We start from the raw sequence: 24,272 nt of genomic DNA, 5'->3' as shown, positions 1-24,272 counted from the left end.
ATATTGTGAAATATATAAAACCTATTTTTTTTCTTTTGTCTTTTTGCCTTTTCTAGGGCCGCCTCCCCCCACACATGGAGGTTCCCAGGCTAGGGGTCCAATTGGAGCTGTAGCCACCAGCCTACGCCAGAGCCACAGCAACGCAGGATCCGAACTGCATCTGCAACCTACACCACAGCTCACAGCAACGGCGGATCCTTAACCCACTGAGCAAGGCCAGCGATGGAACCCACAACCTCATGGTTCCTAGTCGGATTTGTTAACCACTGAGCCATGACTCGAACTCCCTATATAAAACCGACTATTACAAATAGTCTAGGCAGCCCTTTCATCCTCCAGATTAGAACTGAAGCCTAGAAAGGCTAGTGGTCCTATTTGAATGTACGTATTTATTACTGAAGTATAGCTGAGTTACAATTTGTGTTAGTTTCAGGTGCACAGCAAAGGGATTCAGTTATATATATATATATATATATATATATATATATATATAGTTGTTTCAGATTCTTTTCCATTTTAGGTTATTACAAGATACTGAATATAGTTCCCTGTGCTATATATACAGTTGGTCCTTGTTTATCTATTTTATATACAGTAGTGTGTATCTGTTAATTCCATACTCCTAATTCATCCCTCCCCCCTCTTCCCCTTTGGTAACTATAAGTCTGTTGTCTGTGACGGTGAATCTGTTTCTGTTTTATAAATAAATTCATCTGTGTTATTTTCTGGATTCCACATATAAGTCATATCATATGGTATTTGTCTTTCTCTGTCATCACTTGGTATGATCATCTCTAGGTCCATCCATGTTGCTGCAAATGCATTGTTCCATTCCTTTGTATAAAAGCCTTTCACTTTCAGTGGTGCTTGTTTACACACACACTAGTCTGGAGTTTTTAAACTGTGTGTAAATGGAGATGGCCGACTCTGTCTTGGCTGCTGTGCTACCCCTGGTGCCCAGAACAGTGCCTCACACATAGCAGGAACAAGTAAGTTTTTCTTGAATAATATGAATGAATGAACCTTGGAAAATCCGCAGCGGGTGTGTGTGTATACAGGAGGCCCACTGGAGATACTTTAGAATTCCCTCCAGATGCTGGGCAGCCCTGGTAATCAGACCCCAGTTCCAGTCTGGCCCACCCTGGGGGGCCTTGGCTAACTCCCTGAGCCTCAAAGAGTCTATTCCCCCCCCCCTTTTTGTCTTTTTGTCTTTTCTAGGGCTGCTTGCGCCACATATGGAGGTTCCCAGGCTCCGGGTCTAATCGCTGCCGTAGCCGCCGGCCTACACCAGAGCCACAGCAACGCCAGATCCAAGCTGCATTTGCGACCTACACCACAGCTCACAGCAATGGCAAGGCCAGGTATCAAACCTGCATCCTCATGGACCCGAATCAGATTCGTTTCTGCTGCACCATGACTGGAACTCCCTAGAGTCCCTTTGACCACCACAGAAAAGAGAACTGAAACAACCCAGCCTTATGATTCCATGGAGATGATTTCTGTTTACATCTGTCCCCCCTGTCAACTCCCTGGCCCCTGCAGCAGGTGCCCCCACCAAGCCTACAGACACAGTTGGTGGACTCATGACTTCAATGTAAAGCACACCAATGAAAGCAAGACAGGGAAGGAGTGACCATGGAGGAGCCAGTCTGCAGTTGGGGGGACCCCGCCTGAGTGGGAAGGGCCCAAGGGACCCTGAGGAGGCAGATGCCACCCAGCAGACCCTGCAATGACCTTTCCACCCACAGCCACATGCAGGGCCTGGAGACCCGAGAAAGACGCACTGGCCCCGCCTACCTTGCAGTGCGTGGTGCTGACGGGGAGCCCGATGTTGGAGGCGATCACCACCGTGAACGCCGAGGCCAGCTCAATGGTGAAGCCGCTGCGGAGGGAGACAGGAGACCTGTCACAGGCGCCCTCTGTGGGGCTCGCTGACCCCCAGGGGCCCAAGTCTCACCAGAACATTCTGTGGGTGGACTGCTGACAGGGCCAGATGACATCAACTGAACAAGAAACTGCTGCACAATGGCAACAATTCCCACTAAGACTTGGCACCGTGCTGATTACAGCCCTAAATATCCTTGCTTTCCGGGGATGTTTTCAAAAACCACACTCAGTAGAAGTGGGTCAGAAATTCCTACTGTGCAAAAGCTGGGCAATTCACTTCTCAAGTGACACAAGAAAAATTGCGCTCTCATTTAAAAAATATGTACTTACTATAAAAGAGTGAATTTTGTCCCCAGATTACTCATTTTTCTTCAAATCAACCTTCTAAGGGAATCTTTCATCAAAATGAATTTCAAGCGGGAAAAGAGTTCTTACAATAAACAGGTAGTTTCGAGTCTCAGTTCCATTCGGAAAGTTCTCTTGCCAATGTATTGTTCAACCCCTCTCATCTCTAAAGGCTACACACTAGAAGGACCACAGAAAACCGTGTGGGAGAGTCTCCAGACCCACCCCCCTGGCAGGGGCACCACCGCCTGAGCCCCAGGAAGCAGAGTGACCTCAGAGGGCTGTGGGTGAGTGCTGCTTCCAACCAGCAGGTGGAGCTGGTGAGCAGAGGATTCCGCAGGCTGGGTAAGACCCACCAGTGGGAGTGGAATGGGGGCTGCGGGGGTATCTGCTTTTTCTCTTCCCTTCCTGCTTCTCCCTCCAGTTCCATCCCTCCCACCAGTGCCACCGTGGGTGGGGGCTGGATGAGGATGGCAAGCAAGGGCTGTCTGCTCTGCTGGCACCGGGGCCCCTGACTCCCCTGCCCGCCCCCCCCCCCCCCACGCAGACCCACCCACCCCGCTGCATACCTGGACGGTGTGATGGGGGTGAGATCTTTCCCCATGGTCTGGATCACTCTTCTGCCCCAAACCCAGAGGCCTGTGCAAATTCCAACCCCTCCGTAAAACAGCAGCCAGACAGGAGTCGCTGCTTCCTGCAGGACTGCACCTTGTTCATAAATCAGCCACAAAGCTACCAGAGGACCAATGGCATTACTGGGAAGCACAAACAAACAAAGGTTAACTCTGCAAGCACTGCACATACATGGAAACAGTGTATGTACACAACATACAGTGAGGTCTCAGAAACCGGAACAGCCCATCTTACTGCATTTGTGGCCTGCCTATACATACATCCGCGGGTGATAAAAATGATTTAGTAATTTCTTTGGTTGTAGAAAAACCAGAAAACTTACCGTTTTAACTGTTCTTATTTTTTTGTCTTTTGCCTTTTTAGGGTCACACCCTCGGCATATAGAGGTTCCCAGGCTAGGGGTCCAATCGGAGCTGTAGCTGCCAGCCTACATACACCACAGCCAAAGCAACATGGGATCTGGGCCACGTCTGCGACCTATACCACAGCTCACGGCAATGCTGGATCCTTAACCCACTGAGCGAGGCCAGGGATCGAACCCACAACCTCATGGTTCCTAGTCAGATTTGTTAACCACTGAGCCATGACGGGAACTCCTAAGTGTACTTTTTTGGTATTGATCCTGCTTGGTGTTCCCTGAGCTTCTTGGATCTGTGGTTGATGTCTGACATTAATTTTGGGGAAATTCTCAGTCTTTACTGTTGCCAGTCTTCTTGTTCCTTCCTCTCTTTATTCTCCTTCTGGTCTTACTATGCATATGCAACACCTTCTGTCATTGTCCCATAGTCCTTGGATGTTCTGTTCTGTATTTTTTTCGATCTTTGTTTCCTCTGCTTTTTGGTTTTCAGTGATTCTACTGAGACATCCTCAAGCTCAGATTCCTTCCTCAGCTGGGTCCAGTCTACTAATGACCCCATCAAAAGCATCCTTCATTTCTATTAGTGTCCCTGACCTCTAGCATTTCTCCTTGGTTTTTTCTTTTCTTTTTTTTTTTTTTGCTTTTTGTCATTTTAGGTCCACACCCATGGCATATAGAGGTTCCCAGGCCAGGGGGCTACAGCTGCTGGGCCTACACCACAGCCATAGCAATTCGAGATCAGTGCTGAGTCTGCAACCTACACCAGAGCTCACGGCAACACCAGATCCTTAACCCCCTGAGCAAGGCCCGGGATCGACCCAAGTCCTTGTGGATGCCAGTCAGATTCGTTAATCACTGAGTCATGAAGGGGACTCCTCTCCTTGGTTCTTTGTTAGGATTTCTTATTCTTTTGTCTTTTTAGGGCCACATCCAAGGCATATGGAGGTTCCCAGGCTAGGGGTCAAATCAGAGCTGCAGCTGCCGGCCTACATTGCAGCCACAGCAACGCCAGATCTGAGGCAAATCTATTTTACATTGTACCTCACAGCAGTGCAGGTTCCTTAACCCTCTGAGCAAAGCCAGGGATTGAACCTGCATCCTCACAGATAATAGTCAGGTTTGTTACCACTAAGCCACAACGGGAACTCCTTTCTTAGGACTTCCCTCTCTCTGCTCACCTTGCCCATCTAATGGATGCCTGCTCTATCCATTAATGACCTCAGCATTTGAACTTTAATTGTTTTAAGTTCCTGGTCTAACGATTTCAACATTCCTGCCATGTCTGGTTCAGATGTTTGCTGCGTCTCTTCAAATTGTATTTTTGCCTTTTGGTGTGTCTTGGAACTTTTTCTTCTATCCAGACATGACGTCCTGGGTAAAAGGAATGGCTACAAATAGGTCCTTAGTGATAGAACAGCTATACACAGGCCCTTAGTGACATGGTAGTTGGGTCTGGGGATGGAGAAGGAGTTCTGTGGTCCTCTGATGAGGTCTCCATCTTTCAGTGAGTCTGTGCCTCTGGACTCTGGACTCCACAAGTGCTTCTCAGTTTTTCCTTCCAGCTCACATGGGACAGGCTGCTTGGAGTTGAGTGCTTCCCTCTCCCAAGTGGAAGGCTAGAGCAGTGTGGCGTGTATTTCCCTTCCTCGCCTCCTCGAGGCTATGGTCATCTCCCCACAGGCTGGGCTCTGGTGAACTGGTTTCCCCCAAGGGCAGGCCTGTTCTGCCAAATGCTTTCACTCCCTGGATGGGAGCGGGAGGGGATTCTTCTTCCCCAATACTCACCGAGGGGAGCTGCAGGAGCCCCTGGACTAAAACTCCGACACCATGGGGTCTCTCCTCCCATGGGTCCCCTGTCATCCCATATTTCCAAGTCCTCACGGCAGCTTCCACTGTGTGTCTCGCCTCCAGGACTCCCTGCATCCGTCTGTCCCTTGAATCTTGAGGGCACTGGTCTGTCCTGTGTTCTCCTCTCCCTTCTGGATCCAAGAAGCATTGTTGATTTTTCAGTCTGTTTGGTCTTCATGGTCGTTAGGATGGAGTGGCAACTGCCGGGCTCCTCGTGGGCTTTGTGAGGCTTCTGAAGCCGCCAGCCCACCCTCCACTCTGTGCAGAATGAGTCACAAAGAGCCAGCCCCCACGTCTACTTCTCTCCAGTTGCGTGACCTTGGGCCAGAATGTCTCATTCTGAGCTTCAGATTCCCTGTCTTTGAAGGATACCCCTTATGGCTGCAAAAGACTGTTTTGAAGAGGAATTAGAGTACCAGTGGTTCAATACCGAGGCCTGGTCCAAACTTAACAACCTCTTGTGACAAAGAACTCCCCTCTTCACTGTAAAACTGTTATTTCTAAAACCTGGTTTGTATCAGATCACATCCCAGCTCAAAAGCCTCAAAACCACCCCCCAAATGGCAAATAACTGCTTGAAACTCTGGTCACCTGTAGGAGCTCTCGCCTAGACTCTTCCTTTGGCCTTGAAAGGCTATGCTGGGGTGGTTACTTTTCCATGTGTGTATATCTCTTATCACCTTAGCTGGAATTTAAATCCTAAAGGACAGGGACCCAATTCATAACACTTTGCCAGTACCAGGCCATCAATAAAGAATTTGCGATGAGAAAGAAGTGAGATGAAACATGGTGCCCCAAATAAAATAACATGGTAACACCCAAACGACACTGAGCAGAACCTAAGATATCCGGGCTTCTTGTCTGGCAGGAAGACTTCTTTTGAAAAGAACAGAAATGTGGGTAGACAGTGTGTGGAAACCCACAGCGCAAAATGGAATCTTTTAACTGGCAATAAAAAAATGTAACAATGGCACGTTTTCCTGATTTGGACAGAAACTTCAGCCCCGCATGATAATGGTAACAATAGTGAAAATGCACAGATACTGATCATGAGAGGAGCACTGGCCTGAGCGTATTTTACAAAGCAACTCGCTGAGGAGTTCCCGGTGGCTCAGTGGGCTAAGAACCCAACTGCAGCAGCTTGGGGGTCTGCCAAGGGGCAGGTTTGATCCCCAGCCTGGTGCAGTGGGTTAAAGGAGCCTGTGTTGCTACAGTTGCAGCTCAGATTCAATCCCTGACTGGGGAACTTCCATACACTGCAGGTGTATGGGGAAAAAACAAACAAACAAACAAAAAACAACAACAAAAACAATGATCCATCAGACTCAAAGAGAAATCGGTCCAAAAAAATTCAAAACTATGAAAAGGATGTTCATCCTCTAGCTTCTCCACTGTCCTGTGGAGCTGGCCACCAGGAAAAAAAAGCATCTCAGTGACTCTCTGCAGAAATCCCATGTGGCTGGTAGTAGTTTTACCCCATGTACAGACTGGCACACCCAGGCTTTGGGAAATATCAGGGACTAGGTTGGAGCTGCCCAGCCAGCAAGCAGAGAGTAGCGATTCTACATTTTGTTACACGTTCCCAGCTTCCACAACCTGCTGACCTGATGGTGGACGTGCTCTTGCTGGTGGCTCTTCCTGGAACACACCAGCAGGCATGCTCCTGCCTCGGCCTTTGCAGCTGCAGTTCCCTCTTCCCGCAAGCTTCCCCAGCCCCTGCAGGCCTCACTCAGAGAGCCCCCCCCCCCCCCCCCCCGCCCCGCCTGAGATGCAGAGCTGGCCAACACGGGGCACCCCCCAGGGGCTCACAACCCATGACCTTCTAGCCAACTTCACCAGCTACTTATTCGCAGCTGACCCTTGCATAAATTGGGAGTTAGGGCACCACCCCCTGTGCAGCAGAAAATGAGGGTTCTTCTCTCTCTGCCTCAAGAACAAAAGGAACTGAGGGGCGACTCAACTCCGGGCGGACAGCGGAGGTGGTGTGGAGAGAATCAGGGCAAACACACTAACTCCTTCAATTCTGTGTGCTGTCATCTCTAAACTGACACAAACCTCCCCCCACTGAGTTCATGTACAGATCTGTGAGTCGGCGATACAGTGGAAGCGGATCTGGGCGGTTCACACCCCCATGGTTCAAGGGCCAGCACTGGGGGCCCTGCAACCCCGCCCTCGCCAAGGCTCCTTCCCTTCCCCGCCTCCTCTGCCCTTCCCCGCCCTGTAGGGGGCGTTCCCTCTCACTGCAGCCCCTCCCCGCCTCCCCGAAACACGCACCCCGCAGCCCCCAGTGAAGGGCGCTACTGACCTCACGTCGTTGCCACCGTGGGCAAAGGAGCCGAAGCAGGCGGTAAGGACCTGCAGGAAGTGGAAGAGCAGGTGCACCTCGGCCGTGTCCTTCTCCTCCTTCTCCTCATCTGCTGGGTCCTCGCGCGGCCGCTCGGCCTCAGCCAGCGGGGCCGCCAGCTTGACCTCCACGCCGCCCTCCTCGGCCTCGATCTCGGCCTCGGCCACGGCGTTGCAGTAGCTGGAGTAGCTGTCGTAGCGCAGCCGCCGGCGGGAGTAGGCCACAGCATCGGCCACCAGCTTCTCACTGTCCTCGGGCGCGTTGGGCGCGGGGCGGCGCGTGGCCAAGCCGGGCAACCCGCAGATGGCCGCCGTGTAGCATGTGTAACTGTTGTTGCGCCGCAGCAGCCGCGGGGCCCCGTCGGGTGCCGGCCGCTCATCGCGGATGCGGTGTAGCAGATCCTGGTAGAGCCCTGAATCCTTGTGCACCGTGTGGTACACATGGCTGTCGCCCCGCGCCGAGCCATCGAAGCCAAAGGTGCCATTGGACACGGGTGACCTGGTGGCGCCATGCGTCATGGAGAGCGCCCTGCCTGCACGGGGATGGGGACAGCCTGAATGTAGCACACAGGACTCTGGGTGGCTGGGTCACAGGTGCGTCTACCTTTTGCCCCCAGGGAGGCTTCCCAAGCTAAGGCCTTGCCATATGCTTAAAATAAAAAGGGAAACTTGGGAATTTCCCTGGTGGCCTAGTAGTTGAGGACCTGTGTTGTCATTGCAGCAGCTCAAGTGGCTGCTATGGTGCAAGTTTGATCTCTAGCCAGGCAACTTACATATGACCCCAGAGCAGCCAAAAAAAAGATCCTGCCATATGGCTAATAATACTAATAATTTGCTCTTTTTAAAGCTGCACCCGCAGCATATGGAGGTTCCCAGGCTAAGGGTCTAATTGGAGCTATAGCTGTTGGCCAGCACCACAGCAATGCCAGATCCAAGCCGCATCTGCAACCTACACCACAGCTCATGACAACACTGGATCCTTAACCTACTGTTTGAGGCCTGGGATTGAACTCATGGGTACTAGTCAGGCTTGTTAACCACTGAGCCATGATGGGACGTCCTAGTTATTATTATCATTAGAGCCACAATTGTGACCCATGCTGCAGCAGCGGCAATGCCAGATCCTGAACCCACAATGCAAGGCGGGGTATCGAACCTGTGCTCCCGTGCTCCAAAGACACCACCCATCCTATTGTGTCATAACGGGAACTCCAGATGGTTAAAATAAAAAGGGAAACTTGGAAACATACAACAAAGCATAAAACTAGTCATGTAGTAGTTAAAAAGTGATGTTGAGTTCTAAAACATGTCTTCCAGAAATTACCGTAATACTCTGTCCTTTTCTAGGAACCAGCAGAAGGAGACTCCTTGTAAGGAGCTTATTTTACAAAAACTTCATGCAAGAGGGACATAGCCCAGTTCTCCATGAGGTCCACACTTTGGGTGCCAGTCTGGACAGTCAAAGGCGCTTCTGTCAGATCAGTGGGCTAAGTTCATTTGCTTTCTTTGGCCAAGTTGGAGAGGGCAGCCCTGGCGAGTGGTACCAGCGCCCTTGCAGGGAGATAGGCCGGTCTGGCTGGGAATGATGCCCGCCCTTCACTGCCCACAAATGCGGTGGGACAAAGAGCCACCGCACCCTGCCCCCACCGGGATGCTCCTGATGGTTTCTGAGATTCTCTAGTGGAACCACCTCCCCAGTTCCAATGTTAGCTTTGTCTCTGCACATTCCAGGAGGATGGGTTGGTGTGAAGCTGGAGAAACCAACCTTGTGCACATGAAAGATGTGGGTGAGGGGCTGGGATGCAGAGGGTAGCTGGGGCCCTGCTGGGAGACTGTATCTAAATGGCTCTGGGAGGAAAAGCATGCTCCGTGACGGGTCTCCTGACGCCTCTTCAGCCCCTGGGTTTTCTCAAAGCGTCACCTGGGGGACACTTGTGTGCCCTGGGACCTCACTGCCACCTGCAGGCTGGCTGGCCCCCAGGAGCCACCCTCCACCCCAGGCCAACCTCAGCCCCCCGGGGTGGGGGTGTCTTACCGTAGGTGGCCCGAGGGTGGTGTCCCACTGCTGTGCCTTCCGATGTCACAGGCGGCTCTGCGGCCGACCCTGTGAGGGGTACGGTGCTGTCGTCATTAGCCTTGGCACCTGGTAGCTCTTTAAATACTGGGGATTCTACTTCCTGGATTTTATTCAGGCTTTCATCAGAGATCCGCGATAAAGCACCTTCTTTTTGTAATTTGCCTGGAGAAAATAGCGTCATAATTGGGAAACTTGGAAGAGAAGTCTTGTTATTGACCAATGAGTATATAAATACTTATCTTGATACTTTGGTACTTACTTGGGGAACTAAAAAAAAAAAAAAATAGAGAAAATAAAGTGGAGAATTCAGTCAATTATCGGGGAAATACAGGCTAGAAAAACTCAGCTACTGAGGGAGAGGCGGAGGCTTAGGCCTGAGTTGTCGCATCCAAAACCAACAAAAAGAAGAGGATTAGCTCTGATGGCCCAGGTGATCATTCTGTAAATTCTACAACCATCCAGACCGGCCTTCTGTCTTCCTAAACCTCTGAATCACTGAACTGTTTATCCTCTTTGTCTTCATAGATACTGTTGTAGTCTGTCTGGTTTTCTTCTTTGCAATAAATGACTGGTCTCAGATTTCTTTGGGTTATCAAATCTTAGGAAACAAGTAAATAATTTTCCTCAAAAGGAACAGAGTCTCCTTACTCTGAAAAATTCTTTACTTTAAAAAGAAACCAGGAGTTTTTTCAAAAGTGGTTCTGAAGCTGGAAAGCAGTCTTTTTTTTTTTTTTTTTTTTTTTTGCCATTTCTTGGGCCACCCCTGCGGCATATGGAGGTTCCCAGGCTAGGGGCCGAATCAGAGCTATAGCTGCCAGCCTACGCCAGAGCCACAGCAACTTGGGATCCGAGCCACATCTGTGAACTACACCACAGCTCATGGCAACGCCAGATTGTTAACCCACTGAGCAAGGGCAGGGATCGAACCCGCAACCTCATGGTTCCTAGTCAGATTCATTAACCACTGCGCCACAACGGGAACTCCCAATATTTTGAATTTCTTATTTTTCATCATTTTTAGAAACAACACCTATTTTATTTTTATTTTTTTCTTTTTATGCCTGCACCTGCAGCCTATGGAAGTTCCCCAGTATCAGAGCTGCAGCTGCCAGCCTACACCACAGCCACAGCAATGCCAGATCTGAGCCGTGTGTGACCTATGCCACTCTTAACCCACTGAGCAAGGCTAGGGATCGAACCTGCATCCTCAGAGAGACTAGGTTCTTTACCTGCTGAGCAGTAATGGGAATGCCTGGAGACCATCCTTGCCAACCGAATCTGGTATGTGGTACTGCTGACGTAATGACCTTCCTGCTTCCCACATTTCCCTGAACAAATGTCTAAGCTCTTACCTACCCAACTGAAATGGAAACAGTCTTATCCAGCTCCTCCCCTGGATACATTCACAGGTCACCTCTCTCTCTACATTTACCTGGTCAGATATAATAAGATAGAGGTTTTTTAAAAACTAAATTTCTGGAGTTCCCATCATGGCTCAGTGGTTAACGAATCCGACTAGGAACCATGAGGTTGCGGGTTTGATCCCTGGCCTTGCTCAGTGGGTTAAGGATCCAGTGTTGCCGTGAGCTGTGGTGTAGGTTGCAGACGCAGCTCGGATCCCCTCGTTGCTGTGGCTGCGGCGTAGGCTGGTGCCTACAGCTCCGATTCAACCCCTAGCCTGGGAACCTCCATATGCCTCGGGAGTGGCCCGAGAATTGGCAAAAAGACAAAATTAAAAAAAAAAAAAAAACCTAAATTTCTTTCCTGTACCACAAGGAACAAAAAAAATGTACATACAGATCTCTGACCTCAGTTGCTTACAATCTAGATGAGAAAAGATAACATCTGTAAGAGACTATAATAACACTTTTGTTCTGGCTGAGCAGCATGCACAAATTCCTGGCCCAGGGATCGAACCCGTGCCACAGCAGTGACAATGCCGGATCCTTCGCCTGCTAAGCCACCAGGGAACTCCTGTTTCTAGTTTTTGGTGGCTGCAAATCAAGCTGCTATAAACATTCACATCCAGACTTTTGTGTGAATTTGAATGTGCATCGCTCTAGGGTAAAATGCCTAGAAGCGGGTAAGTGTATATTCGATCTGAAAAGAAACCACCAAACCGTTTCCTGAGGGGCGGTGGTACCATTCTGCATTCCCATCAGGGGTGCAGGAGCATTTCCTCCTCTTCGCAGCCTCATCAGCACTTATACTGTCCTTTTAACATTTTTTTTCTTTGTTCTTTTTAGGGCCATACCTGTGGCATATGTTCCCGGGTCAGGGGTTCAACTGGCGCTGCAGCTGGCACCTATGCCACAGCTTGTGGCAACACTGGATCCTTAGCCCACTGAGTGAGGCCAGGGATCAAACCTGCATCCTCTCGGAGACAATGTCGGGTTCTTAATTTGCTGAGCCACAAAAACTCCATGTCCTTTTTTTAAAAAGGCCATTCAAATAGGTATGTGCTGATATCTCACTGTGATTTTAATTTGCATTCCCCTGATGGCCAGTTATGCTGAATACCTTTTCATAGGTCTCTCTCTCTATTTATATATATGCCATTCATATATCTTTTGGTGAAGTGCCTGTTCAAATTTTTCCCCAGTTTTGGAGTTCCTGTTGTGGCTCAGTGGAAAAGAATCTGACTAGTATCCATGAGGATGCAGGTTCAATCTCTGGCCTTGCTCAGTAGGTTACGGAACCAGTTTTGCTGTGGCTGTGGCACAGGCCAGGGGCTGCAGCTCCAATTCACGATTCAACCCCTAGCCTGGGACCCATTACATGCCTGGGGTGCTCCTAAAAAGACAAAAAACAAACAACAAAAAACCCCACAAAATTTTCCTCATTTTTTAACTGGGTTGTTTTCTTTTTTTCTTTTTTTAGGACCACACATGTGGCATGTGGAAGTTCCCAGGTTAGTGATCCATTTGGAGCTGCAGCTGCTGGCCTGCACCACAGCCACAGCAACACAGTATCCAAACCCCATCTGTGACTTATACCACAGTTCACAGCAACACCAGATCTTTAACCCACTGTGCGAGGCCAGGGACTGAACCCACCTCCTCATGGATACTAGTCGGGTTCGTTACCACTAGGCCACAACAGGATCTCCTTAACTGGGTTGTTTTCTGGTTTTTTTTAAAATGTATTCTGAATACAAGTCCTTTGTCAGGATTTGCAGACACTTCCTCCCAGTCTGTAGCTTGTCTTCTCAAATTCTCTTAATAGTGTTTCTCACAGAGCAATTATTTCTAATTTTGATGAAGTGCAATTTACCAACTTCCTTTATGAATTGTGTGTTGCTATTGTTTTTTGTTTGTTTGTTTTTGGCCATGCCTGTGGCATGTAGAAGTTTCTGGGCCAAGGATCAAACCCACGTCACAGCAATGACCTGAGCCACTGCAGTGACAGGCCAGATTCTTAATCTGCTGTGCTATGAGAGAACTCCTGTGAATTGTGCTTTTGATATCAGATCTAAATATCTTTGCTTTACCCAAGGTCTCAGAAGTTTTACCACTTTTTCCCCTAAAAGTCTTACAGTTTTTTATTTTATATTTATATCTATGGTACATTTAAGATTTTTGCTATATTATTATATAATTTTTTGATGCATCTTGAGTTAATTTTTTTACAAGGCATAATATTTAGGCTAAGGTTCCTTTTTTAGCATTCGATGTTCAATCGTTCCAGTACCACTTATGGGAAAGATTATTTTCCTTCACTGAACTGATTTTGTCTTTTGTAGAAAATCGACTGGCCATATTTGTGGGTCTGCTTCTGCATGCTGTTCTGTTAATCCGGGTGTCTGTCTTCTCACTAATTTCACACTGTCCTGTAGCTTTTTTGCCCTCCTTAAAGCCCAGCAGTTTAGGTCTTCCAGTTTGACTCTTTTTCAGAATTATTTTGGCTATTCTAGTTCCTTTACCTCTCCATATAAATTTGAAAAGTGACTTGTCATTTAGACAAAATGTTACAAGATACCCTGCTAGGATTTTTATTTGAACTGTGTTAAATCTATAGATTGATTTGCAAAGAACTGATATGTCTATGGTATTGAGTCTTTCTGCTCATGAGCATGGTATGTCTCCTCATTTGCTTTGCGCCTCTTTGAAATAATGGGTTTTCTTTCTTTCTTTTTTTTTTGGCTTTTGCCTTTTTAGGGCCGCACCTGCAGCATATGGAGATTCCCAGGCCAAGGGTTGAATCAGAGCTATGGCTGCTGGCCTACACCACAGCCAAAGCAACTGGGGATCCAAGCCTCGTCTGTGACCTACACCACAGCTCATGGCAACACTGGAACCTTAACCCACTGAGCAAAGCCAGGGATGGAACCCTTGTCCTCATGGATACTAGTCAGGTTTGTTAACAACTAAGCCATGATGGGAACTGTGAGAAATAATGGGTTTTAAAATTCATCCATATTCATATGAAAATATGATTGTTAAGACACACTCTGAAGCCAAAAGTAAATTTTTTTCTAGGGCTGCACCCACGGCATATGGAAGTTCCTAGGCTAGGGGTCGAACTGGAGCTATAGCTGCCAGCCTGCCTAGGCCACAGCCACAGCAACGCCAGATCTGAGCCATGTCTGCGACCTACACCACAGCCAGATCCTTTAGCCCACTGAGGGAAGCCAGGGATCGAACTTGAGTCCCGATGGATGCCAGTCAGATTCATTTCCACTGAGCCACGACGGGAACTCCCAAAAGTAAATACTTCTTTTGAGAGCCCTGTAAAAGCATTCGGCCTCCAGACTTGGAATTCAATCATGCTACTGATGACAGGAAAATAGCTCCCCCCATTTTAAGCCATATTCTTCTTCTTCTTTTTTTTTAATTGCTTTTTTTGAGGTATAATTTCCATTTACAAATTTACACATTTTAAATGCACGGGTTGATGACTTGGGCATGGAGTACAGCCTATAACCACTCCCCAGTTAAGACAAAGTCCTAGAAAGTTCTCACTGTGTCCCTAGTGCCCCCCAAGCCTGCAGAGTCCCCCCCACCGTAGCCCCTCCATCCCTACACAGTCTCCCCGCAACAGAGTTCCCGTGTCCCTGCCGAGTCCCTTCCCCAATCCCCGAAGAATACCCCCTGTACTTCAAAGTTCCCTACGCCCCTTTGCAGTGGGTCTCCACCAACCAGTGGTTTATGGCTATGGATTATTAATCTCCCTGGAAACATGCAGGATGTCCTCCTTCGTGTCTTGGCTGCTGCTAACTCATCCTCTTCAATGCTAATGTGCCTTCTATTGTATGAATACAGCGTAAGTGGGTTACCCACTCGCCTGTTAATGAGCATCTAGTTTGTTTCTAGTTTGGGGCTATTATGACTACACGATTTACCTCCAAGTCTTTTTCTTTCTCTTGGATAGATACCTAAGAGTGGAATTACTGGATCATATGGTTAATGTTTGCTTAACTTTATGAGAAACTGCTAATTAACTTCTGCCATGGTTGTACCACCTTTCATGTCACCAACAAGGTCTGAGAATTCCAGCTACCACACTTTTTTTTTTTTTGCTTTCTAGGGCCGCACCTGCGGCATATGGAAGTTCCCAGGCTAGGGGTCGAATCAGAGCTGCAGCTGCCAGTCTACACCACAGCTCCTGACAAATGCTGGATCCTTAACCCACTGAACGAGGCCAGGGATCGAATCCAGGTCCCCATGGACACTAGTCGGGTTTGTCACCCCTGAGCCATGACAGGAGTTCCTGGTTATCACACTTTTTACTTTCAGCCATTCTTCAGGGAGTAAAGTCTTCTCTTAATGCGAGGTTTACTTTACAATCTGAGTTTCTCATCAGGCACTGTTACCTTCTAGTTATGCAGGCAACTAGGATCTCTCAAGAAAAAGTCTGGGGGAGTTCCTGTCATGGCTCAGTGGTTAACGAATCCGACTAGGAACCATGAGATTGTGGGTTCGATCCCTGGCCTTGCTCAGCGGGTTAAGGACCCGGCGTTGCCGTGAGCTGTGGTGTAGGTTGCAGACGCAGCTTGGACCCCACATTGCTGTGGCTCTGGCGTAGGCTGGTGGCTACAACTCCAATTAGACCCCTAGCCTGGGAACCTCCATATACGGGGGGAGGCGGCCCTAGAAAAGGCAAAAAGACAAAAAAAAAAGAAAGAAAGAAAGAAAAAGTCTGAATCCAAACAGCCAGGAGCCAGAGACCAGGACTGGGCTGTATCCCAGTGCGTGTCCTGGACAGGCTAGTCCTCCCCTCCTGGGGAAGTTAATCATGGGTCACACCTGAGGCCTCAGGAATCAGACATTTTTGTAAACCAGAAGAATAAAAAAAGCCCTTACCTGCTATTTTCCTCCGCATCCATGGACACACAAAGAGCCACACAAAGAGGGCGAATAGCAGTGCAACGCCGAAGGAGATGAGAGCGATCGCCCACATGGGAAGGACCAGGCCCAGCACTGGGGGAAGAAGGCGACACGGGGTTGTCACTGGACATTTCTGAGAGGCCAGACAGCAAGCACATCGACACACTTGCCACTCCCCAAAGCTGAGTGGATCACCTGGATTCTGTGTTTAATACAACTCTCACCCAGAAAAATGTGCTAGATGTTTGGGGTCCACAGCTGTGTATTTGCGACAACTATCCCTGTGGATAGGTATTTACATTGATGAGTAAGCTAATTATTAAAAATTGATCGGCTTCGGAGTTCCCGTCGTGGCTCAGCATACATGAGGTTGAGTGTTCACTCCCTGGCCTCGCTCAGTGGGTTAAGGATCCGGTGTTGCCGTGAGCTGTGGTACAGGTCGCAGACGCGGCTCAGAGCTGGCATTGCTCTGGCTGTGGTGTAGGCCAGCAGCTACAGCTCTGATTCAAGCCCTAGGCTAGGAACTTCCATATGATGCAGGTGTGGCCCTAAACACACACACACACACATTTTAAATAAAAATAAAAATTGGCATTTTTATTGGCACAGATAGCCTATTAAGTAGGGAATAAACACATTTATAGTATTATCTCAGGATCTAAATTTCTGAGTAGACAAAGGGGTGGGAAAGGGGTCCCCCTGCCCCCAATGCCAGTAGCCTGAAGCCCAGGTCTACAGCATACACAGCCAGGCCAGATGCCACCTCTTTGGTTTCGATATAGTCAGCAGCCCTGCTTGCTCAGTGGGTTAAGGATCCGGTGTTGCCGTGAGCTGTGGTATAGGTCACAGACGCAGCTTGGATCTGGCATTGCTGTGGCTCTGGTGTAGGCCGGCAGCTACAGCTCCGATTGGACCCCTAGCCTGGGAACCTCCATATGCCTTGGGTGCAGCCCTAAAAAGACAAAAGATAAAAAATAAATAAATAAACAGACGTGCCACTCAGACCATATACACAAACTTTTTTTTTGGTACTCAGGGCATGAGGAAGTTCCTGGGCCAGGAATCGAATCTGCTCCATGGCAGTGACTGGAGCCGTAGCGGTGACAATGCCAGATCCTTAACTGCTAGGCCACCAGGAAATCTCCAAAAACCTTTTTTCAAGTCAGCTTAGATAGAAAAGTTTTCAAAAAGGACATGGACTGTCAAACTTGACTCTTCTTTAAAGCATCAACTCACGGAATTACAGCATAGAAAAACTTCCCATTAACATCCAGTTGAGCCTACTAGGCTGCCATTCCATTAGCTAAAAAAGAGGGTAGGCAGGCTCGGGGTGTAGGGACACCATGCTTCCCAGCCCTGAGGGGTCCCCAGGGCCCGGGACTCTGAATTTTGTGGCTCTTCAGTCCCTGGGAGACAGGCATAATTCATGCATCCTGGTACAGGTACAAGGACACAGCCACAGGAGTACTCACTCCAGTATTATTTGTAATAGTAAGAATTTGCAGGAGTTCCCATTGTGGCTCGGCAGGGTAAGAACCAACTAGTATCCATGAAGATATGTGTTCGATCTCTGGCCACGCTCAGTGGGTTAAGGATCGGCATTGCCATGAGCTGTGGAGTGGACTGCCGACACAGCTAGCTCGGATCCGGTACTGCTGTGGCTGTGGTGTAGGCCGGCAGCTGCAACCCCGACTCGACCTCTAGCCCGGGAACTTCCATATGCCTTGGGTGCGGCCCTAAAAAGAAAAAAGAAAAACATTTTCGCAAGACTACCAGGACAGGAATCAGCATGGAAATGTGACACAAGTTAGTGCACAGATGAGAAAGGAAGAAGATAGAAGTGTACTGATAAAGAGAGGGGCCTAAGATCTAGTTAAGTTAGAAAGGCCAGCTGGGGAGTTCCCGTCGTGGCGCAGTGGTTAACAAATCCGACTAGGAACCATGAGGTTGCGGGTTCGGTCCCTGCCCTTGCTCAGTGGGTTAACGATCCGGCGTTGCCGTGAGCTGTGGTGTAGATTGCAGACGCGGCTCAGATCCCGTGTTGCTGTGGCTCTGGCATAGGCCGGAGACTACAGCTCCGATTGGACCCCTAGCCTGGGAACCTCCATATGCCGCCGGAGCGGCCCAAGAAATAGCAAAAAGACCAAAATAAATACATACATACATACATACATACATAAATAAATAAAAGAAAGGCCAGCTGGGTCATGGTATGTGTAGGGCAATCCAATTTATGCTTGGAAGAGAAAACCACCCGATGCCTTCACTCCTACCACACATGCAAATAGACAGAAAAGTTCTGGAGAGAATCCGTGGTTACTCCTGCAGAGAGATGGACCCTAGCGGGGGCTCTCCCATCTCACTGAAGAGACTTTTGTACTGTTAACTTCAAAAATTTCTAATAAACACATACTTTCGTAAATTGCTTTTAAAGAGAACAGTGGGTCTGATTTACTGCCCTGACCTTCAGGAGGGCCTGGCACGTCTATGACTCCTGGGGCCGGGGGGAACCCACAACCCCTCAACTTTTTTTTTTTTTGCTTTTTAGGGCTGCACCTGTAGCATATGGAAGTTCCCAGGCTAGGGGTCCAATTGGAGCTACAGGTGCCAGCCTACACCACAGACACAGCAACACAGAATCTGTGCCACATCTGCAACCTACATCGTAGCTCAGAGCAACACTGTATCCTTAACACTGAGCGAAGCCAGGGATCGAACCTGCATCCTCATGGATACTAGTTGGGCTCGTTACCACTGAGCTACAAGGGGAACTTCCATCCCTCAACTTTTTTAAACTTGTAAAAAAGGTTTTCAAATTTTCAAAAGAAGATTGAAAGGAGTAAACTATTTAAAACTCTGCTCTTAGAGTAAATAACTCATAATGCACGCTTTGTTACACCATTAACCTTTTTATTTTGACCCACCCACACCAAGTGGAAGTTCCTGGGCTAGGGATCGACCTCATACCAGCAGTGACTCAGGCCACAGCAGTGACAATGCTGAGCCCTTAACTGCGAGGCCACCAGGAAACTCCTTAACCATCTTATATGTTTAGGCCAACTCAAAGTTCCTCAGTTAAGGAAGACATTTTGGTAATGGTAAGAGGAAGAAGAGGTACTTAATACTATAAATGGGAAGTCAGGATTAGCATACATAAATATGAAAAAAAAACTATTATTATTTATCATTTTTCTATAATAAAGCTTGGGTCACTGGTGGGCACAGATACTCAGCGGCCAGGCCACTCTGTCCTCAAACCTCCAGTGACTCCAGAAGCAATGACCCCACATGGGGCTGCACTGAGGAACTGGCAGCCTGGCCCCAGCTTGGCTCTGTCTCAGGATCCGAGGCTTGGAATTGCTCGTAAAACTACTCCCCATCTGACCTCACTGGCCACGCCTGTGGCCACGGCTTCCTGCTTCTGTTTTCCATCTTTATGTCAGTGTCCTGGTGCATGTGGTAAAGCACCACTGCGAGGTGGCTTCTTGCTGCCCTGAGTGGTGGCTGTTAACTACCAACGCCAAACTGATCAGCCAACGGCAATGCCAACTAAGGCTTACACGTACTTGGTTTTTGAAGGCGTTTCGCCACTTCCTCTGTGGCTCCTGTTAGTTGAGGGTGAAATTGTTAACTGCTCTACTTTGGGCTTCACCGTGTTAACCTGATCTAGAACAGGCGCGCCCTGGGGGCCTTGGGGATGGGGAGGCAGTTTGGGAGAGGGATACGTACATTTCTCTTTCTTTTCTATTTCTTCAAGACCACACCCACAGCCCACAGAGGTTCCCAGGCTAAGGGTCGAATTGGCACCACAGCTGCCAGCCTACACCACAGCCACAGCAACAGTGAGATCTGAGCCGCATCTGCGACCTATTCTGCAGCTTGCAGCAGCGCTGGATCCTTCACCCACTGAGAGAGGCCAGGGATTGAACCTGTGTCCTCATGGATACTAATAGGGTTCTTAACCCACTGAAGCACAACGGCAACGCCAGATGTGTAAATATTTCAGTGAGCGAACACTTTTGCCCTCAGGCCCCATTTCCCTCCATCTACACTAAGCGGGGCCCACAGCAAAGGCAGAGGGGGTACCACATGCACTGCTCCAAGACCCCCGCCCATGCTCTCCCCTGAGGTCATGTGGTGGCCAGGGGCTGTGTGGACCAGCACCCGAAAGGGAGAAACTGAGGCCGGTTGCGTGACCTTCTGACGCTTAAGACAAGAAGCCACAGTGTCACCTGCACCTTGAACCTTTACCATCACAGCTGCCTTCACACATGGTCTGGCCTGGGAAGTGGCCAAGAGGCTCTGAAGGCGCCCTCTCAGTCACAAGAACCGGACGGAGATCAGGGGCTCACACGTCACTGGGGGTGGAAGGGGTGGGGGCTGGGGGGTGGGGGGCAGATGAAAATCAAGGGTGGGGGAAGGGGGGGGGAGCAAAGGGGCAAAAGAACGTGGGTCCTAAGAGAAGAGGGAGGAGCAGAAAGGGGACAGAATTCGCATTTTACCAAATTATTCCAGCAATTCAGTAAGTTAATAGGGCATCAAAAGAGCATCAGGATTAACTCGTATACAAAACAGAAATAGACCTACAAGACCTAGAAAAACACTGGTTACCAAAGGGGAAAGGGTAAGGTGGGATAAATGAGCAGTTTGAGATGAATAGAGGTACGCTACTATTTTATATGTATATATAAAATAGATAATCAACAAGGACCTTCTGTTTAGGAGCTCTGCTCAGTATTTTGTCATAATGTATAAGGGAAGAGTCTGAAAAGCGTGTTCATTATATATGTGTGTGTGTATAAAATTGAATCACTTTGCTATACCTCTGAAACTAACACAACACTGTAAATCAACAATACTTCAATAATAAAGAAAGGAGTTCCCTGGTGGCTCAGTGGATTAAGGATCTGGCTTTGTCACTGCTGGGGCCTGGGTGTGATCCACATGCTGCAGGGAGGCCAAAAAAAAATTAAAATTAAAAAAATTAAAATTAAAATTGGAGTTGCCATTGTAGCTCAGCAGTAACGGAACCCAACTAGTAGGCATGAGGATCCATCCCTGGCCTCACTCAGTGGGTTAAGGATCTGGCATTGCCGTGGTCGTGGTGGTGCAGGCCAGCAGCTGCAGCTCTGACTGGACCTCTAGCCTGGGAACTTGCATATGCCGTGGGTGCGGGCCTAAAAAGACAAAAAAAATTAATAAATAAAAATAAAGTAAAAATTTTAAAAAGCATCAGAATTTACTTTAAAGCCTGCATATAAGAGACGCAGACTGAAATCAACTATTCTTTTTTTTTTTTTGTCTTTTGTCTTTTTTGTTGTTGTTGTTGTTGTTGCTATTTCTTAGGCCGCTCCCGCGGCACATGGAGGTTCCCAGGCTAGGGGTCGAATCGGAGCTGTAGCCACCGGCCTACGCCAGAGCCACAGCAACGCGGGATCCGAGCCGCGTCTGCAACCTACATCACAGCTCACGGCAACGCCGGATCGTTAACCCACTGAGCAAGGGCAGGGACCGAACCCGCAACCTCATGGTTCCTAGTCGGATTCGTTAACCACTGCGCCACGACGGGAACTCCTGAAATCAACTATACTTTCATAAAAAATTTTTTTAAATCAACAATACTTTAACTAAAAAAAAAAGAAACACAGACTGACAGTTATTTATGGGCTATAGCTCTAAACTGTACTAAATACGTTAAAATCAAATTTCATGGGTAAAAATTTAATTAAAAGCAAAAATCCAGCAGAGAAAAGCACTTCAGTCAATGTACCTCTGAGGGAAAACTAGTTTTCTTCCGAAAATTCAAAGCTGACACTTTTACAGCAAAGTTGTGGGCAGAAATATTTCATAGTGAACTGCCTTCCCGTGAGGCTCTCGAGTTGGTTTCCAGCAACGACACTCGAGAGGGTGCCGAGGTACGGCCGCCCCGCACCCCGTGGACAGCAAAGTAGGCCATGGCTTGAATTGCTCCCGGTCCCTGGGCCAACAGTGGCTGCCAGGAACCCACACAGGGTGCTCGGAAGCCCAGACCTCGCTCCAACCCCTCAATGGCCTTTCATCTCAAGCTCTTTCATTTTCTGAACAGCAAAGATATGATGAATAGTGATTCAGCTCTAACCTCAAGCATCTTTGCGATTCTTTCCCAAACCCCCCAAAGATCAGAACATCCAACGGACTTGGGGGAGAAGTCAATGGAACTTTTTAAAAAATTCACAGCCTTCTGGAGTCATGACTCGGTTACTGCTCTCAATTTTCACATAGGACAATCATTATTAGAATCTAATAAAATTAAATGAACTTCTAGTTTCCTTAAATTAACTCCACTTTAAGCCTCTAGACACCCTCTCCTTTCTCTTTTTAATTTGATAAATAATACATGCTTATGAAGTTCCCATTGCGTTGGCTTAATGGTAACAAACCCAACTAGTATCCACGAGGACTCAGGTTCAATCCCCGGCCTCGCTCAGTGGATTAAGGATCTGATGTTGCTATGAGCTGTGGTGTAGGTCACAGGCTCAGCTCAGGTCCCGCACTGCTGGGGCTCTGGAGTAGGTCGACAGCTGCAACTCCGATTCAACCCCTAGCCTGGGAACTTCCACATGCTGCGGGTGTGGCCCTAAAAAGAAACAGGAAAAAAAATATGCTTATTATAAAGTTGTATAATAAATCTGTACGATGAACAAATATGAAAATTCCTCATTGGGAGTTCCCACTGTGGCATAACGGAATCAGTGGCATTTCTACAGGTCCAGGATGCAGGTTGAATCCTTGCCCTGCACAGAGGGTTAAAGGATTTGGCATTGTTACAGCTACAGCATAGGAACTCCATGGGCCACAGGGTGACCAAAAAATAAATAAGAATAAAATAAAAAAAAAAATTCCTCATGTTTCTCTCCTCTTGAACCAACACTATTAACTATTGGGGGGGGAGGGGAATGTATCTTTCCAGGCATCTTCTAGACATAAACATACACTGCAAAGTATTTGTAAGAATTTCTTTTTTTTCCTCTTAAATTTAACAGCTGTAAATCACACTACATATTGTTCTGTGCCTTTATTTCTCACATAACAATGTATTGTGGACATCGATCCACAGTAACTAATACACAAGTTTACCTCATTTGTAGAATCATTTTTTTTTTTAAATTTTTGGTCTTTTTAGGGCTGCACCCGAGGCATATGGAAGTTCCCAGGCTAGGGCTCAAATCAGAGCTGCAGCTGCCAGTCTACACCACAGCCACAGCAACGTGGGGTCAGAGCTGCATCTATGACCTACACCACAGCTCAAGGCAACACTGGATCCTTAACCCACTGAGCGAGGCTAGGGATGGAACCTGCATCTTCATGGATACTAGTTGGGTTCATTAACTAGTAGCCATGATGGGAACTCCTGTAGAATCTCTTTTTACTACTACTCCCTGACTTGATGAACAGAGTTACTAGTTTTTGGTTTGTTTTGGTTTTAGATCAACATATTCAACCATTAGAGGCGCTCCCTATGTAAAAGGAATTCTGGGGGCAACTTTAAGAAAATAAAGCATTGTTGGAGTTCCTGTCATGGCTCAGTGGTTAATGAACCTGACTAGCATCCATTAGGATGAGGGTTCAATCCCTGGCCTCGATCAGTGGGTTAAGGATCTGGCATTGCCGTGAGCTGTGGTATAGGTCACAGACATGGCTCGGATCCTGCATTGCTGTGGCTGTGGCGTAGGCTGGCGGCTACAGCTCCGATTAGACCCCTAGCCTGGGAACCTCTATGTGCCACCAGTGCAGCCCTAAAAGACAAAAAGACAAAAAAAAAAGCACAAAAAAAAGCATCATTTTGAAATGTTAAAATGCTATTTCCTAAATTTGGATATTTTTTCTGCGTATGGTATCAGCTTTCTCAAACCAGGGTTCATTAATTCTGAGAAGGAAGTGAGTTTCAATCACTCTGCTCTGAATTCAGCTCTTGGTGATACTGGAGACCCTTCTCACCCCAGGGCCCCCCAGCCCAGGGCTGAGAACCACTGAAGCTGCAATGCCAGGCTTCTCTACAGCTCAGAACTCAAAAATGGTAACATGGGACATAGAGGTCCTCTGAGGACAAAGCTCCTCTCCCAAGTTGGCAGGGACCTGAGGGGAGGCTGATGCTCTGATTTCCTTGGGGCTGGACCAGAAGAGATGCCACTAGAGGAAGAAGAGGAGGAGGAGATGGGGGAGGAGGGGAAGGAAGGGAGAGCAGGGGAGAGGAGGAGATGGAGGAGGGGGAGGAGGAGATGGAGGAGGAAGAAACAGAGGAGGAGGGACAGCGGGGGAGATGGAGGAGGAGGGGGAAGAGGAGGGGGAGAAGACGCAGGAGGAAGAGGAGGCGGTGGCAGCCCGGTCTCAGGTGCAGACCGCTCTGAGGAAGCCAGACACCAGGCCTGGTTAAGTTGGAGAATTCATCTGCTGGTAAGGAGTGCGCAAAGGCTGC

At 48.3% G+C, this 24,272-nt stretch overlaps 1 protein-coding gene across 7 annotated transcripts in view; it reads right to left on the bottom strand.

Annotated features, from left to right (window-relative positions):
• Positions 1–24,272, bottom strand: part of SLC20A2 (solute carrier family 20 member 2) — a 117,457-nt gene that overhangs the window by 5,095 nt on the left and 88,090 nt on the right. For all 7 annotated transcript variants that reach the window (XM_047771774.1, XM_047771778.1, XM_047771776.1 and 4 more), the window contains 5 exons: positions 15,794–15,910; positions 9,450–9,653; positions 7,377–7,947; positions 2,802–2,987; positions 1,798–1,882 (listed from right to left, as the gene is read on the bottom strand). In XM_047771774.1, the coding sequence (XP_047627730.1) occupies positions 1,798–1,882; positions 2,802–2,987; positions 7,377–7,947; positions 9,450–9,653; positions 15,794–15,910 (1,163 nt within the window). The remainder of the gene's footprint in view (positions 1–1,797; positions 1,883–2,801; positions 2,988–7,376; positions 7,948–9,449; positions 9,654–15,793; positions 15,911–24,272) is intronic.

This window comes from Phacochoerus africanus, chromosome 3, assembly GCF_016906955.1.
Source record: "Phacochoerus africanus isolate WHEZ1 chromosome 3, ROS_Pafr_v1, whole genome shotgun sequence".
NCBI classification, from domain to species: domain Eukaryota; kingdom Metazoa; phylum Chordata; class Mammalia; order Artiodactyla; family Suidae; genus Phacochoerus; species Phacochoerus africanus.
Note: the sequence above shows the minus strand (reverse complement) of the source record. Positions and strands in the feature narration are given on the sequence as shown.